The 18,795-nt window shown below is 28.2% G+C and overlaps 1 protein-coding gene across 1 annotated transcript; it reads left to right on the forward strand.

Annotated features, from left to right (window-relative positions):
- The first annotated feature begins 7,555 nt into the window (after positions 1 to 7,555).
- On the forward strand, positions 7,556 to 12,838 carry LOC100782416 (probable serine/threonine-protein kinase PIX7). Its single transcript, XM_026127188.2, has 6 exons — positions 7,556 to 7,577; positions 9,502 to 9,827; positions 10,487 to 10,622; positions 11,272 to 11,411; positions 11,499 to 11,622; positions 12,252 to 12,838. Exons 1-6 carry the CDS (start codon positions 7,556 to 7,558, stop codon positions 12,836 to 12,838), a joined length of 1,335 nt encoding a protein of 444 aa, XP_025982973.2.
- Positions 12,839 to 18,795: the final 5,957 nt, after the last annotated feature.

Raw genomic sequence — 18,795 nt, forward strand, 5'->3', positions numbered from 1 at the left:
TCTTCTTTGCTATACATTTTAGGAGTAGGGATTAACTTTTTAGGCTTAAATATATTTTTTAAAATTTGATAATTATTTTTTTTATTCCTTCAAAAATAATTTGTTTTTATCAAATAACAATATAATTTTTTCCAGCATAACTTACAAAATAATTATTATAAAAAATAATAAATTTGTCATATATGATAATTTTGTGATTAAATAACAATATAATTTGTGCACTTGTTATTCATTTGTTAAATTATAGTTGGAGAGGGAAAATTATCAAAGTGAAATTTTATATGAAAGTTAATTCAAAAGTTTGATTTCTGTAAAAAAAAAAAATTGTATCATTAATCATATCAATCATAAATTTTTTTAGTATAACTTATAAAATAATTATTATAAAAAAATAAATTAATCATATATGATAATTTTTGTGGTTAAATAACAATATAATTTGTGCACATGATATTCATTTATTAAATTATAATTAGAGAGGATAAAATTATCAAAGTTTATATGTCATTTTCATTCATTTTTTAATCAATAAATTGTTGGTCCAATTATATGACTCGAGTTATCCTATATTATTGGCACATCGCTTAAAGAGGGACAAAATGAGAATTTTGAAAAGTGAAAAGAGAAAGAGAACAACATGAGAGATACATGGGACAAGGGCAAAATATGAAGATGTCCATTTTTTTTTAGTAATGGAGAAGATCCAACTCCTTTTATTTACCAAAAAGTAGTTTGAAAAAAAATACAAAAGATTTTTTATACATTTTTCTTATAATTTTTATACTTTTTGACATATTTTACTTTTTAATCTAAGTAGAATATCAGTACTAAAACAAAAAAAAATAGCGGAGCGAAAGAGAATGACCTATGTGTATGGACGAGTAACTAACTAGTTTCAACATAAAAGCATTGCAAATTACACAAATATTTCCTTGCCACTTTTGGAGGCATGACATTAAAAGGAGGAAGTGATAAAAAGAGGAATGGCAAGAAGCAATTTGTGGGGCAGAGGAAGTAATGGCCACACCACTCCATCTCCTACAAAATGGGCTATTTGGCCCATGAGGTTTGCGGGCCATGCTGTTCGGGCAAAAAAAAAAGACATTTGCTATATCCACTTTAGTTATGTACTATTACACTTCCCCTTCATAATTTTTTTTAACACCCCCTAGTGAACAACAAAAATACGATTCCATCATACTATTTCAATAGAATCATACTTCCTTTGTTATTTTTTTTCACCCCTTTAATATAATGAAAATATGATTCCGTTGACCAATACACAATAAAATCGTATTTTCATTATGTATTTTTTATCTACATCCCCATCTCATACAATGAAAACACAATTATATTGTACAACTATATCATATAATCATGTTTCAGTGAAAAGGATATTTTTGAAAAAGAAATAAATGTCAGTCCCTTGGATGGGTCCATTAGCAATGATGATGGGACTAACAGCAACTTCCAAACCCATATCATTCACATGGTGATAGAATACTCTAGGCCCAAAATCAAATGGTCTAATGATTATATTGGATGAAGTTAAATATATAATTTATAAATCAGTTTTTATTTTACTTGTGTTAAAATAATATGATATTGACAGTTTGAGGTAATATTGATGTAAATTTTTCCTTCTTAAAAGTCATATCTAAATTATTTTTAATTAATTAAGAGTATAAAAAACGTACACTAATGATGTATGTATGGAGTATCAAGTAAACTTATTAAAATTAATATTTTGAATATTCATTAATTAGTTAATATGAGAATTAATGAGGAAGAATGAAATATAGGCAGAATATACAAAGTGGGCACGAGTATGCAACAAGTGTCGTGGCATAACGAAAATAAATTTTCCATCACATACTCATTAGCAAATCAAACATTAAGAGGTATATTCACAAAGAACAAGCAACAACAAGAAAAAACAAAGAATAAAAAGTGTAATTAGGAGAAACTATAGTAGAAACGAATTTTATTTCTCTCTATATCTATATATGATATAAGAAAAGTGCAGGCTGTTTTCTGCCTCCTCAATGAAGGTAAAAACATCTTTATAAAGAGATATACGATGAAATGGCCATAAATGTGATTTCTGATCAGTAAAGGTGCTGAACCTGAAAAACATCAGACTTTGTGCAAGCGGTGCACAAGAGAGTGAAAAGAAAAAGAGTGGTTGGGATTGGAATTGCAAATCAGCACACCAAGCACACAGGTTGTGCTTTTATGCAATGGATAGGGGTGGACTATATGTGAATTTAATATAAAAAAACATGTATTTATGTTATAATCTTGACCACATTTATTTATAACATTTAAAATCAATGATTAATTTATAAATATGAATATATAGAACCAATCTATGATAAATTATATTTAGTTATTACTAATGAGGTGGTTAGTTTGTTTGGTTTTTCTTTTGGGTCTTGAGGTATCTGCAAACCGTGTGATTGTTGAACCCATAAAGGTTAAACATGCACATACAAAATTTAACATTAAAAATTGATGAATAAAATATTAATTGAGAATGTCATTGCAGTGATTAACAAAATTAATGCTCTGGACATATTCCATGGCCATGCCTTAAGCCAACTCCAGATGCTAACTTTGATCCTCTCGATCACCTCACCTGAAAGTAAAAAGTAAAGAGGTAACAAATTCTATATTAATTTATATTTTTCCATGAAAAGGATTAATTTATGTATGTATAACATATATAGAATACTTATTATTATTGTTTTTCAATGAAAAAGACATACCAAATAAATGACTTAAGGTTTTAAACTAACCAACAGGTCCCTATACTATTTGAGATTTTTTAGTTAGGTTTTTTAAACCAAAAAAAATTGTAATAATTGAGCCATTGATCGAAAATGTTTTATAATTAAATTTTAAAGTTAGTTTATGATGGCTTAAAACCATCCGAAAATAAGAATTTGTGAAAGTTATTAAGGGGGTGTATTGGATTAAGATTTTAAAAGACTATTTTGGCATAATATTTTTTTATGAATTTTAAAGATTATATATAAATATTATGACTTATCAGATTTCTTTACAAGACTTTTATGATAGATAGTTTGAATTTTAATGAATTTATTTCATAAAAATTTAAAGGATTTGAAAGAATTTTATAAATTTATAAAATTTGAAAGCATCATGTGAATTTTTAAAAACACATTCAAAATTACAAGAGTTAATGGAAAAATAATAAGAAATGATGAGGTTTGGATAAAAAAGTAAAACTAATATAGTTTTTTTTTAAATTTTTTAATAACTAAATTGATTATAGTTTTATGTTCTCTTATACTAACCCTTCTTCCAATAATATTTTCTCATTCTCACTTTTGGATTTGAACAATATAGATTTAAAATTATAAGTTGATTTTTTTAATTACTATAATTATTTCATGATAAATTCAATGATATGTTTAAATGGATAGAAGGGAGTGGTGAGAATGAAAATTTTGTAGGAGAATTAGTTATGTGGATGACCAAAATTAAGGATAACAGTGATGAAAACATTGCATTGAATATGTGGTGGACATAGCCAATATAATTAAAATATGGTTAGTTTTAGCGTACATAAGACAAATATTAATTCTTGAGATGATGGCGGCGATGATGATGAGAAAGTATATTTGATATTTTTTTATTTCAAAAGAATAGGAGAAACATATATGATACATACGTGAAGAATATTAAAGAAAGAAGAAAGTATGTGTGATGAAAGTAAAGAAAGTTTGATAATCAATAGAAAAAGAAAAAAAAAAGTCTAACAAAATCTCAAGGATTTTTATAAAATTGTTTGATTGATATTTTATACTAGAAAGTATGATGAAATTCATCAAAATTCTTCTTAAAAAATCCATCAAAATTTGTAAATTTTTTAATACATAAATTATAAGAAAATCCTAATTAAATATCACCGAATTTTGTTGCTCTTATTAAAAAATCTTAAAAGTCTTAATTAAATATCACAAGATTTATTATACTATTTAAAAATCCTGATGAATAATAGAAGACTTTTTATAATTTTTTTAAATCCTTTAAAATTCTAATATAATATACCCTAGGGACACAATTGTAAAATTTTTGTAAGATCAATGATCCAATTACAAATTTTTTAGTTTAGAACCTAATTAAAAAATTCAGAATAGTTCATATACCAATTGATTTTTTTATTATAAGCATGAATTCATTAAAATAAATCTTAACTTGAGAACAAGAAGGGTCCAATTAAGACACTAATCCATATTTAAACAAACCAAATACTTAACGAAATCAAATTCAGTTGATTAAATAAGATATATCAATATTATAATTTTTTTGACATCATCTTTCATTCTTATTAATAAAAAAAAACAAATCAAAACCGCAAAGAGAACCAATGTTCCACTGCTGAGAAACACATAGTACCAAGCAAAAATTATAAACCTCGATCGCAACAAAACATGATCTCCATTTGCACTAATGCACCATTTAAGCATATACCCACCAGATCCATTCAAGAAAGACCCTAAACCCTAAACCTATTGCTTAATATAACCATAATCTAATTAAAACGAAGCAATATATAGAAATTTTCTCCCAAAAATTGAAATTTATAGTAATTTCATATAATTACTGATTCAAACCTTTTTTCTATCTTATTATATATATTTATTTATTTGTCCTTTTGACTGGAAAACGGAATAGCTAGGGTGACTGGCCGACATACCAATGCTATAAATTTTTGAAGGATAAAGATTCCTTTAAATTCTTAAGAATGTAGTCAATTGTATATCGGAAGAGAAATATTTATTTTTTGAAAAATGAGAAAAGGAATATAATAAAAAGGAATTTTTTATTCTCTCTATATAAGGTAAATTCAAACATTAAAAATGTTAAAAAAAATAAAATTAATTTACGTAAAATTAAGAATATTTATCCCTAGCCTACTATTTTTCAATTAAATGATATAACAAATTAATAATTCAAAACAAAGAAATTTACAGAGGTTTTCTGCCCAACGAAAAAAATTTATTTAGTAAGTCCTTCTTGTTATATATCATAATGAAATTAATGTTTAAATATATTTTATCCCTATAAATTTTATTTTTCTATTTTGTTAATTTTACTCATTCAGTCTTTTTATTTAACAGAAAGTGCACTTTCAAGAATTAAATGTACATAATTTTGGTAATGTTAAAAACTAAAAACAAATAAAACTTAATTTGATAAAAAATAATATAATTATTTTATTTTCAGAAAATAAGTATTGCTTTAGAATAACAACAAATGTTTTGACCATATTGTGTTTCCTAAATTTATGTTTTAAATTTTAGTATATAAACTTAAAATTGCATAAGTAATTATGTAGAATTTATTGTATTTACAAAATTTTATTAAAAGAATAAGTTTGAAGGCAGTTACACTTGCAAAAAAGGAGAATTTAAAATTTTTAACATTTTCATATTTATGTTTATAATTAAATAGTATAATATTTTGAGCAAATCAAATAACAATTCCCTTTATAATTTTATGGTAAAAAATATAAATACACAGATAAGTAATAATATAGGAAAATACAGTGACATGCACGGATGTTTATTTTTACATGCTGAGGGTGTTGAATGTTGACCAATGAATTATATGTGAAGGATTAAAATTAATTTTTATTAAAAAAACAAGTATATATTTATGTTATAATCTTGACCACATTTATTTATAATATTTAAAAGCATTGATAAATTATAAATATGAATATAGGACCGGTCTATGGTAAATTATATGTAGTTACTGCTAATGAGGTGATTCGCTTGTTAGGTTTTTCGTTTTAATTTACAGGTATCTTTAAACTGTGAGTCCTAAACTAAAAAAAATACTACAGTTTATCTGAATTACCTAATTCATTTAGATTGAAAAAATTAGTTAATTTACTTGATTGTAATAAATTTATCTTAAATTTATATTTTTTTAAAAAACTATTCTTGTCATTTATATTTCTCTTTTCTAATGGTTTATCACTACATTTTTTTTAATAAAATGTATTTCTAGTATATAAATCATTAATAAAAAAATATTATAAATTGAATCTTATAAAAATAAATATCATTTTAAAGTTGAGTTTTACAAATAAGAAAAAAAAGAAATATACAATACAAAATTAACAATAAAGAATGATGAATAAAATATTGAGAATGTCATCACAGTGGTTAACAAAATTCTATGGACATTGCATCCAATGAATTATTATCATTATCACATGTATGGATGATTGAATATGCAATGTTTAAGTTGTCTCTTAAAATAAAGCAATTAAGTGTTGAAAGTTTCATTCATTCTAGTTCCACGGTCAAGTTGTATGTGTCTGATTAGGTGGCATGTGTAGGAATACTCAGTCAAACAGAACAATAATTATGTCAACAGGTTGAGTTTGACTGAAATTATTGTACTTGCTCACTTCTTTATAAACTCATTTAATGTCATAAGTAAAGAGAATAACCACCCCATACTTTTTAACAATCTTTTTTATATTGGTTGATATTTTTTTTAAATCATTAATTTTGATAAGTTTAGTTTCTAAATTAGTAAAGAAGGTCATTAAATAAAAAATAAAACCCATCAAAATTAATAATTTTTAATTAATTTGAATCAGTTATAAAGAAAATGTTATTAGTATCTCTCTACTAAATATATTATCTTTGAGGTCATCTCTCACATTCTCTTTAACCACTGGGATTCAAGATCAAAACCTACCAAATCTTAAAATACTTTTACAACTATTTTTAATGCATCCAATATTTGTCACATTATTTATTGGCGGTGTTGACCATTTTGCTTTTGTTATTTTTTCAAACTATATATTGTAACGCTTATCATTTTTAATGGTGTTTATTATTTTATTAATAAAACTTATTAAATCTGTTTTAGCTCTCAATAAATCTTATGAGGAAAAAAAAAAAAAGATATACCATGATAATATGTAACTTTTTTAATTTTAATTCAATGGTATATACCATTGGTATGTTTTGTATAAAATAGAAATTAAAAAAAAAATAAAGACATTAAACCACATTATACTATTACATAACACAAACAAACCTCAACAATTCTGGTCTAGGATCTTTGTCCTATCCTCCTAGTAGAAACATTTTTCATTCCCAATCTTTAGTGAGTACTTACTCCCTCTTCATCTCTTTTATTCCATGTATGATATTTTTTTATGTCAACCTCTTCCTGTCTTTTTGTCAATGGTATGATTATTTGGTTCTCTCTTTTTGTGTAACACGGACGATCATATTCAACCCTGTTACCCCAAACTTATAATAATTTTTGGGTGATTGTATTGAATTTGTGTAATTTTTTTTTATCAAATCCAAGTTGAACCAACTTATCAACAAAACAAAAATTGACTTCAAAATATCTAAGTATATTAAGATCATTTGACTTTGTCACAAGCATCTTTATCGACTTTTTTCTTACACCGTGTGTTAGTGTGTTGCTATTTGTCTTTGTTTTCATCAATTTTGTGTATGTCAATGTTCTAGGATTCTAAATCCAAAATATGGAGACCACAAGTGGTGCTGGTAATAGGATTGGTTATAGGAGTGCAAGAAGATTCAAGGGGGAGAGAAATAAAGATGTCACCTACGAAGAAGGCTCAAATTTTTTGAAGAAATTGAAGATTTTCCTAGGCTGCATGTTTTTTAGTTCAAAACAGGAAGACTCGAGGAGTGACAAGAGCAGACAGGGTAAAAACAGGCATCTATGTTCTACTTTTTTAGAATTCCACCTTGACAGTACAAGCACCCATTATTTTTTTAATCTATGTTCCAGCATTAAATTATTTATGACATTTATTATTTCTCTTTCTTTTGATTCTCTATTATATAAATAAATCAACTAATCATTTTGAAAATATTTAGTATCCTATTAAATACAGATACAATAAAATTGAATAAAGAGATCAAATTAACTGAGTAGATGTGATCTTTTAGATGTTCTTGAAATTATCTTTATTGGTTCTTGTTCTGAGTAACAAAGTACATGAATATATAATTTTAAAATAAAATTAGTAAATGAAAATTTATAATTATTTACATTAACTTATTAAACAGTTGATTTGAACAAGTTTATTTAAATAATTAAATTGTTATGATTTTTTTAATTTATCTTAAACAACTAGTTGTAAATGGAGTTTTTCAGAGTGTTGTGTATTTTAAAAAAAATTGTGGTCAATTTCTTTCATCATGTTATCATTAAAAAATAAAATATGTCAAGTATAATAATTTATTAAAGTAAATTATCAAATATTTCCTTATAAACTATATTATTAACATTTAAACAAGAGAAAAAAATATAAAATAATTAACTTAACTAAAAAAAATAATCAAATATATATGAGTCTATATTTATAGCACATAATGATAATAATGGTCATGAAAAAAAAATCATAATAATAGTGTGAGTAATTTCACACTTATATAATTTCTCACTCATATAATTAATATGAAATAAGGGACAAAAAAAGTATGATAAGATTTTTTTTTTCATTTTCAAGTCTATTTTTTCTATATTAAAAGTATAAATTCAAAAGTAATCTAAAAATAATAAATATGAATATATAATATAGTTATTAATTAATTAATTTTATTTTATTTATTATATAATGTTAATATGTAGTAATTTTTAAATGCATTTATCATCAAAATTAAAATTGATTTTAAATTAATGAAATAGTATAATTTTTATTAAATAGATATAATTTCTAATTATTTTAAAACAATATTTTTAATAATTTAAAGATATAAATTTAATTATGTGATAATGTTAAAGATTTGCATTGACTAACCTTATCCTATCATAAGTTGAATACTCTCATTTAGTATAATTAAAATTGTGTAACTTTATTATTGTCATTATTATTATTTTCATTAAAATTGAATAAGTGAGAACGAATACTACACTTTGTAGTAGTTACATGATTTCTCATTTTATTAATTTTCTCTATTTCTATTTAATAAAAATATTTGTTTTATTAAATCAATTTTCCAAATTCTCTTTTGCAATACACCTACTTATATCTTATATAAAAAGATACTTAATACATTTGTATTTATAATGATGCTATTCTAGTATATTATTATTAAATTGTGTAAAGATAGATAATAATAATATATAAATAGATATTATAAATATATTCATAAATTATATAAATAGATATTTTAGCATGTTGTATTTATTAGTTGTATAAAAAATGAGCATAAGTTGTATAATAAAAATTATTAATGTGATTAAATTTTAAGTTTAGATTATTTTGTCAAAATAACGATTATTATAAAGTGTAAGTTTTGATTCAATGGTCCTAAAACTTTTAAATGATATTTACTTTATATATGTATATTGCATGCTACAAAACGGACAATTTAGGATCTTCCTCATTGCTCTATACATTTTATGTTGTTAATTAAATTTGCATTTGCTATCTTATATTTTCCATCTAATCAACAGGAAGAAATGTTACAAATGATTTGGTTAGACACCAACCAGTTACCCAAAGATCCTTATCCACCAAAAGGTCAAAAAGATCCTCAGCCACCAACTTAAGCCAGGAAATAATCCAAGCTTCTTCCCTTCGAAGATTCACCTTTAATGATCTTAAGTTGGCAACAAGAAATTTTGAGTCTAAGAATCTTCTTGGTGAGGGGGGTTTTGGAACTGTGTTGAAAGGTTGGGTCAATGAGCATGAGAACTTTGCAGCACGACCTGGAACAGGGACTCCAGTTGCAGTGAAGACTCTCAACCCAAATGGATTTCAAGGTCATAAAGAATGGCTTGTATGTGACGTACCATTCTAATCCTACTATATTTCTTTATATTTTAACAATTTATTTAATTTCCATCATTTTTTAAGCAAATTACTTTGACACATCCTTTGATTTCTTGAGATTGCACAAAATATCCTATCTTTCGAACCCCTCTAGTAATCCCTTTTAATTGTTCTAAATACATTACATTGACACCCTTATTTCACAAAAAGACACACATTACAATGTGTGCCCTCTAAGGGAAATATTGTAAATGTTAAAAAGGCAAGAGTATTTTACACAATCTCAGGATATCAAGGAAGGTATTAGTGTGTAATTTTGCTCATTTTTTGAAGAGACAAAACAAAATTTTATTCTCATAAACTTATCAAAGCCACAAGATGTGACCTAAATATATAAGCCAAACATTACAGAAATTATTTGTTGCCATATGGTTGCAGCACCAAATTAACATCATCCCTAAACACAAGAAAATTTAAACACTAAATCCATCCAGAAAGCCTTCCTAAACATAGTTTTTCTAGGCTTAGAAACCACAATGAAACCACAATGCTAGAATCAAATAAACATAAAGGCTGCAACCATAGTGTAATTTTACTCATTTTTATTTGGTACAAAGTGCTATGATCGATTTACAATTGAATCTTTTACTGTTTCATGCATGGCAGGCTGAAATTAATTATCTTAGTGAGCTCCATCATCCAAATCTGGTTAGATTGGTTGGCTATTGCATCGAAGATGCTAAAAGGTTACTAGTATATGAGTATATGTCTCAAGGAAGCTTAGACAACCATTTGTTCAAGAGTATGTCCTAAATTCAACTTATTGTTTCATAGAAATTTTTATTCTAATATATTAGTAAATGCATTATTTAGTTAATTTTTTAATACTGATTGTATGGTTTGAAGATTTTTATTTGTTTTTATTTTCATCTTTTAATTATTTTAAATTTCTCAAATGTCACTTTATTGTTTAATTAGAAATAAACACACCCTTATATTTTTAATTAAGAAAAAGAAATAAAATATAAATTATGTGCATGATTGCAAAAAGAAAAGTGACGGAAGATTTTGGAACAATCTAAGATCAGAAAATCAACATTTTCTTAAAATCAAATGTAAAATTATTTCTAAGCCTTTAACTTTAAATATGGAAGATGCATGCTTTCTTATTCTAAATATATTATCAATATAAAGGTTCTGATGCTATTAGGGGATTGAATTATAAGTGTGCCATTTAATCTCGTATTGCCTTGTTTTGTTGTCCTCATTCAATGAACAAAATGAGTGCACAATCCAATCTGAATTCACCTTCATCATAATGTCGCATGTACCTTCAATTTTGTTTTAGTGTGAATTTCCCATTTATTTAGCTTAACAACTTGGTTGATTAATTAATATGTATACGCTAGACATATATCATTGAATTAACAAGTAACATTGTCATGTATCAGCGGCAACTAAGCACCTTACATGGCCTATCAGAATGAAAATTGCAATTGGTGCTGCTAATGCCCTTGCATTTTTGCATGAGGAAGCTTCAAGGCCAGTAATATTCCGAGATTTCAAGACATCTAATGTCCTATTGGATGAGGTAATAACTTGAATGTTCCATTGCTTACTATACTAACTTTCAACATATAAACACCTTTACTTACCTCTTAATATCATTCTATTTTAGGACTACAATGCAAAACTTTCTGACTTTGGGCTTGCCCAAGATGCTCCAGTGGGAGATAAAACTCATGTTTCCACTGAAGTAATGGGAACACAAGGCTATGCAGCCCCTGAGTATGTGATGACGGGTTAGTATGCTCTCAAACATCTCATTTTGTTCAACCAAATGTTACTATTCATGTGTAGCATACAATCACAAGCTTTATGAAAATACCTAGCTAGTTAGGGCCATGTTTAATTAATTTGATACCATGATAAATCTTAAACGAAGTCAATTCAATAGGATCTATGAACAAATGTTATTCTTCATATTTAACATAAACAGAATATTGATTATCTTTCATAAAAACATATAATAATTTGTTTACAAAAAGTATTAGATTAGAGAGTTGCCAAAGTACTCATGTATATAAATATAAATCTAGGGGTTTTGGTATGTACAATTAGTTTTTGGGTCATTAAATGCATAAAATCTAAGTTTCCATACTAAATAGCAAAATAGATGACATGATTTTATTAAACGGAAAATCATACAACTTTTGGTTCAAAACCAACTATACCGAAACCTCCAAACTTATTAGGGCAACATAGAATTTTTCTTCTTAATTTCTGTTTTTGTTTTCTTATCACATCATATCACTCACGAAGCAATATATGTATGATTTATGCTTCAATGTTGCATATGGTGCTAGTTTCTACTCCATTGGGTCGGGATCTTTGGAGTTGCTAATTAAGAAGATGCATGTTGTTGTCACAGGACACCTTACTTCCAAGAGTGATGTCTATAGCTTTGGGGTGGTTCTACTTGAAATGCTGACAGGAAGAAGAGCCGTGGATCAAAGAGTTCCTAGGAAGGAGCAAAACTTGGTGGAATGGTTGCGTCCTCGTCTTAGGGAGAAAGATAATTTTCACTATCTAATGGATCCAAGACTTGGAGGTCAATACCCAATGAAAAGTGCTCGTAGGGCATTGTGGTTGGCCACTCACTGTATTCGTCATAACCCTAAATCAAGACCCCTTATGAGTGAAGTGGTTCGTGAGTTGAAATCTTTGCCTCTTTTTCGTGATGATGATGACATGGTTTCTCAACCTGGTCCCACAACTTCATCAGTTTCCTCAGTCTCAATTCCCTCAACCTCACTTCAAAGATTGGATGTAGGCCCCTCCAACCATGGTGGTGCGAACAAGTATGGCCTCAGAACAGGTCAATCACCATACGTTCGAAGGCACTTTCAAGCCTATCCTCTACCTCTTCCAAATCCTGGTGTTGGATCTTCATCCAATCCTACTGTTGCATCTTTGTCCAATGTAGTAGTTAACCCTAGTGTTCGACAACCGATCTAAAAGTTATTTTTAACCGTTTTAAAAGTTTTATGCTGTAGTTTACCCTAGTGTTCTGGTTAAACTCCAACAGTCTCTTTTTTTTTTTTTTGAATAACAGTCTTCTTTCTTGTTATGTGGAAGTTCTTTTTTGATAACCTTAGAAATCAAGGTGAGAAAAATGTCAATTCGACTAATGTTTATAAAGACAGCTCTGATAAGCTTTTAACTAGATTATCATATTAATTTCTCGTATGTATGACAAAGTCTACAATACAATCTAATATTTTATGATAATGATTATATAGTTAAGTGATGTGACAGATTAAGCCTACAATTTTACAAAATTGTCTTATGTACAAGATGGATTAAGGTAACGGAGCACATTAGGCTAGCTATTGAAAGCGTAATTTTTTTGAAGTCAGACTGATATTAGAGCAATCTAGAGTAATTTTGATCTTAGAGCAATTAGTAACGTTAGTACTTTGCATATACGTACAGATCATTCCATTGTAAAGGAAAATTTACTTAAACAAATGGATATAATTCAATTCCAAGATGTGGCACCCGAGCAATTTGTTTATATATTAAATAATATATAGTTTCTAGCTACATGCTATTTTTTTTATCAGTTATTCTAGCTACATGCTATTAGATATGTACCAAAATTAAGCTAGAATCTCTCTAAACCTTAAGAAGAAAAATATTTTTAGTGTCTCATTGGTTAAGTGAATCGGGACCCATGAAAGTTTATGTATTGTTTGTATCGATTGATTTCGCAAAGGAAGAAAATAGTAAGAGGGAAAACATGCATGATTTTTTTTATTTAAAAATATTTTTCTTTCATTTAATATGTGGGGAAAAATAAAAAATAAAAGCTTATATAGAGCCAATATGTTTAAGCTCAAGCGAGCATACGAAGGGAAGATAAAAAAGAGTCATATTACAAATATATATTTATCTGATGTGCAATAAAAATTATATTTTTTTACTTTTTACTTTTTTATCCAACTAAATATGTAAATAGAGTTCATTCTTTTAATTTACTTTTTATATATTTTTCCTTTTTACTTTCTTGTCCAACTATAAGTAAATACTTTTAATTCAAATAGTAAAATGTATACATTTTTAATCTTTTTTGCTTTCTTCTTTTCCTTCTATTTTTTTCAGTCGAATTTTTATTGAAGAAAGCTTTTTTTCTTGTTTGCCTAACATACTATGAAATATTAAATGTCATTATACCAAAAGTAATTTTTAGTCGCAATTATTTTAAGTCTTAGCGACAATATATTTTGGTACTAAAATATTTACCAGCAATTATTGTCTGGCCGCTGCATCCGGTCACTAAAAGCTTTAGCAGCAATTATTACGAGTGCTGGTAAAGGCTGCTTTTATTGTACAAAGAAAAACGTGTACAATTAACAGCAATACTAGCGGCAATTGAAATTGCTAGTAAAGGTAACTTTCCCACTCCTAGGTTTCACAACTTTTATTATTGTGTAAAAAGCTGGTTTATTTCTAGGAAATTAATAACGGTACAACTATCCACATCCGGACAATGCTAAAAACTAGCAATATATGAGATCAAATGCATATTGTAAACTACTGTCATGATCTCATATAAACAATGAAATAGACCAAACAAATAAATAGTAAATTACAAAAAGACCTGCTGATCCAATTCCAAGACCTTTGTATTATAGTCAATTGCACTAGCTCAGATTCACCACCAAATCTTGCCATCAAAATCAAACAACACAACAACATTGATTTGACTGGATAAATAATTTACCATTGCTTTAGTATATTCTGACTGTTTAGGTGGAAAAACTAAATATCCAAACACAGGTTCTCTCTGAGTTATTCCAACTCCTTGGGTTTGAAAGGCGTTGCTTTTCCTACACCAAATAGAACAAAAATTATCACGTTTGTATGTAGTTGCCACCATAATAAGAAATGAGAAATTGGAAATAAGATTTGTATGAGTTGATGTACAAAGACTTCACTGAACTCAAATTCCTCATGACCATGAGAATCATGGTTTGACTTCACTTGCAAGCTTTCATATGGCTTTGAAGTGGCGTATAGGATTCAACCCTGTGCCTCTGAAGTAGTATAAATATTATAGAAGTTAAAACCAAAACAAAGATAAAAGTCACGTGTAAACAAAGAGAAAACTTAAAAAATACAAAACTAAGCATACAGATTCATTTTGCTTCTTCAAAATAAAAGGATTTTGGGAAAAGCATCCTGGGCACAAAGACAACAACCAGAAGCAAAAGCACTAGCTAGTAAAAACAAAACAAAGCATTTAAGCTTTATTCATATAGAAATACACCATTAAGATTTAAAAAGATGCCAAGGGAGTGCTGGAAGTTAACCAACCTGCAAAATTTTCTGACCAACAAAGAGCAGGCTCATCTGAGCTACTCCAAGAAGAATTATGACATTTTCATTTTTCAATGAGTTTAGGATTGGTAGTTCACTTTGTGTACCATGACATACAGGATTCACTCCGAAAGGGTAAATTTCACGCACTTTTATCACTGTAGTTCTATCATGTTTTCTCGTTCGTTAGTGGAAACATATATTTTAAGATATCAAAAGTATTAATGATTGCTTGTGCCTTTTGCCCTCAAATGCCTAATCCGGCACATGTAATAAATAAAAGTATTAATGAGTATATTCTTTCAATGTACGTGCCTTTTTAATATTTAGTATTGTTTAATAAAAATTTTAAATTTAAGTAATTTTTTTATATTTATATGAATTGCAAACTATATTGATTTATGCAGAGAGAGTATTTTTCTTAACTAATTAAGCATCCCGTGATCAGTGTTAATTATAGTACAGTGTATATGTTGTTATGAAAACATCAATACCTCTCATATCCTAGCTTGGTCCCGCCTCTTTAAGTGAGCAAAGGCACTATTCTTTTTAATATAGAGCATTGTTTGATAAAATATTTAAATTTAAATACAAAATAATTAATAATTTGTATTAGTATAATAAAAATTCATTTGATTAAGACAGCAGGCAGTGATGAATCTTCTGCTAATTAACAAGTCTCTGCATTTTTTTTTGTGTCTGTGAATATAGAGTCCTTTGCATTTTAACTTAATGGAAATTTTCATTTTAGCAGAGTAGAGTAATAATTTACATTGACGTCTGGTCCGACTTTTGATCAATCATATACTCCCATTTAATTTGTAATTTAGCAATCCTCAACAGAGATTGATGTAATTTGTTAAATTAATGGATTTTTTAATGCTGAATTTTGTTCCTTTTCATCTCAGGCTAATGCTGGCATTAAAAATTTGCACCGTACCAGCTAGCTACTTCAACCTTTAGGGGATTGGGTTGGAAGAATAACTTGCAGGGTCTTTATAAATAACTGATACGGGAACAGTTTACTACAAGAAATAATCAATTTCGTAGCGACTACTAAGTTGTTGACAAAGATAGATATTTGACGATGATAATTGATTGTCGTTGGAATAAGATTTTCCTTTTGTCAACAAGGCCAATTTTGTAGGGAAAATTTTACTTATCCTAACAACAAATTTGTAGCTACGAAAAGTGTTTTTCTATGTCAGTAATGTTCATTATTGGGCAAAAAGTACACTACTTAATGTTCCAATAACGTTTATTGTCGTTGTAAAAAATACTACTAAATGCCAACAACCTTCATTGTTGTTGCTAAAAGTTGTTTTTTCCATGTCAACATTGTTGTTATAATTGAAAAAGTGTTCTTTTATGCTAGCGTGCTTGTCGTTGGAAAAAATAGTAATTAATGTCAACAATGTTCATTTTCGCTGCAAAACGTACTACTTAATCCCAACAAAATTCATAGTACGTTGTTATAAATATCTTATCCTCCCTTATTTAGTTTAAATTATCCAGAGTTTATCCAAATAAAATATTCTCTGCTATGATGTACGAACCTTAAAATTTGCTTGAATACATTCCCTAACTTATCTTTCTTTTTTTTGGATAAATTTGTTTTAGTTATAAGCTTTAAAATATGAAATGTCAATATGCTTTTTTAGGCAAAAAATGGTAAGTAAGAGTTTATTTTGAGGTTATTAGGAGACGTGAGAAGAATACCTTCAATGCGAAATGAGAACGAGGCGCAGGAAGGAGAAGGAGCAGAGGATATGAGGGTGGGAAGATAGAAAGGAAAAAAAATGAGAAGAAGGGGGTGTGGTGGGGTGGGATGAGGGAGAGGGAAAGGAAGGGGTGGGGTGGTATGCCAAAGGGGTAATTTGGTCTTTTTATGAAGAACTCAAAAAGTTGGGGTGTAAAAGTTTAAAGATGGGTGACAATAACAACTCCCTATGCTTCTAAGCCTAGTCAGGTAAAATTGGGTTTTTCATTAGCTTGGTTCAACCCTACAAAATTAGCTTGTAAGGTGAGGATTACTCCCCACTTATATAGTCTATCTCAGTATTATCTTCATTCGATATGAGACTTCAATATCCTTCATGTGGGACTTTCACCACACCATCACAATTCATAATTGATCAATTCCAAAGATAATTAAATAAAATATCATTACCGTAGTTATTAGCTGGGTTTTAATTAACTTGAATTAGCTGTAGAGTGAGAAATACTTTATATATATATATATATATATATATATATATATATATATATATATATATATATATATATATATATATATGTATGTATATGTATATATATATGACTAATGATGAAAAACACACTACTACAAAAGCAAAATTCAACGTCGATTAAAAAATATATCCTACGTCGGTTAACGACCATCGTCGTCTTAGACGACGTCAAAACTTTTGACGATTTTAACGACGGTTAGCCAAAACCGTCGTAGATATTCTCCAATTCTAAGACGGGCTGTCGGACAGACCCATCTTAGAACGTACGAAAGACTACGACGGTCATGGGGACAGCACTGTCGTAGACTTAATCGTACTCTACGATGGGCCTATGTAGGCCGGTGCTCGTCTTAGAGCATGGTCGAATTCTACGACGGTCTGCTTCCAGAGACCATCGTAGTCTTTGCTATATTCTACGATGGTTGTGTCGAAAAGACCATCGTAGAATGGGCTTAATACTACTACGGTCTTTTGTAAGTGACCGTCGTAGTTAGTTGTAAATTCTACGACGGTCTTGTCCCATGACCGTCGTAAGAGAGGCTCAATTCTACTACGGTGTCGTCGTTGTGACCGTCGTAGAAATGTGCAGGTTTTACGACGGTCGTGTCAAAAGAACCGTCGTTGATTGTTTTTTTTAAACAACAATTTATGCAATACAAAGGACTATATTTTCTATCCAAGCCTTGTCGATGCCTGTTCAAGGAATAGTACGTGCACAATTGTCCTTTAGTAATGAACATGATCCTAAAAATGGGGAGAAATATACATTTAGTCAAATTTAATCATAAGAACACATAATTAAGTTGAAAACATCATAAGCACATAAAAATCCTAAGCAGATGAAAATGGTTCTTAGAAGGATACATGCATGATAACGTCTCATTATTTTAAACTCATTAAAATAAGAGACATAGCTTAATTAAGGATACACAGATTATTTGATGCCTTGAAATAGCTCAAAGAACTGAGCATCCTTAGTGACTCAGGCAGTTCTCCACTGAACTGATTATCACTGAAATCCAACCTATTCAGATGCAACCAGAATCCAATATCAATGGATAATGGACCTGAAAACTGGTTACCTTGTAATAAGATCTCTTGAAGGTTATGTATGGATGAAATTCCATTAGGTAAAGACCTTGATATCACCTTGTCACCTCAACTTATTATCTTACCCAATTTTAAACCATTTTGAAAGATAAACAGGCATCAACAAACCTGAAGAAGCTGGTGGTGGTGTTGGAGAAACTGGATATGGAGTGTTTTTTGGTTGTATCAAGCTAGGATTGTTTTCATAACTGTAAAATGGAAGAGGGGATTTGTTAAAACTCATACTGAATGAAT

This window comes from Glycine max, chromosome 19 (assembly GCF_000004515.6).
Source record: "Glycine max cultivar Williams 82 chromosome 19, Glycine_max_v4.0, whole genome shotgun sequence".
Classification (NCBI taxonomy): Eukaryota; Viridiplantae; Streptophyta; class Magnoliopsida; order Fabales; family Fabaceae; genus Glycine; species Glycine max.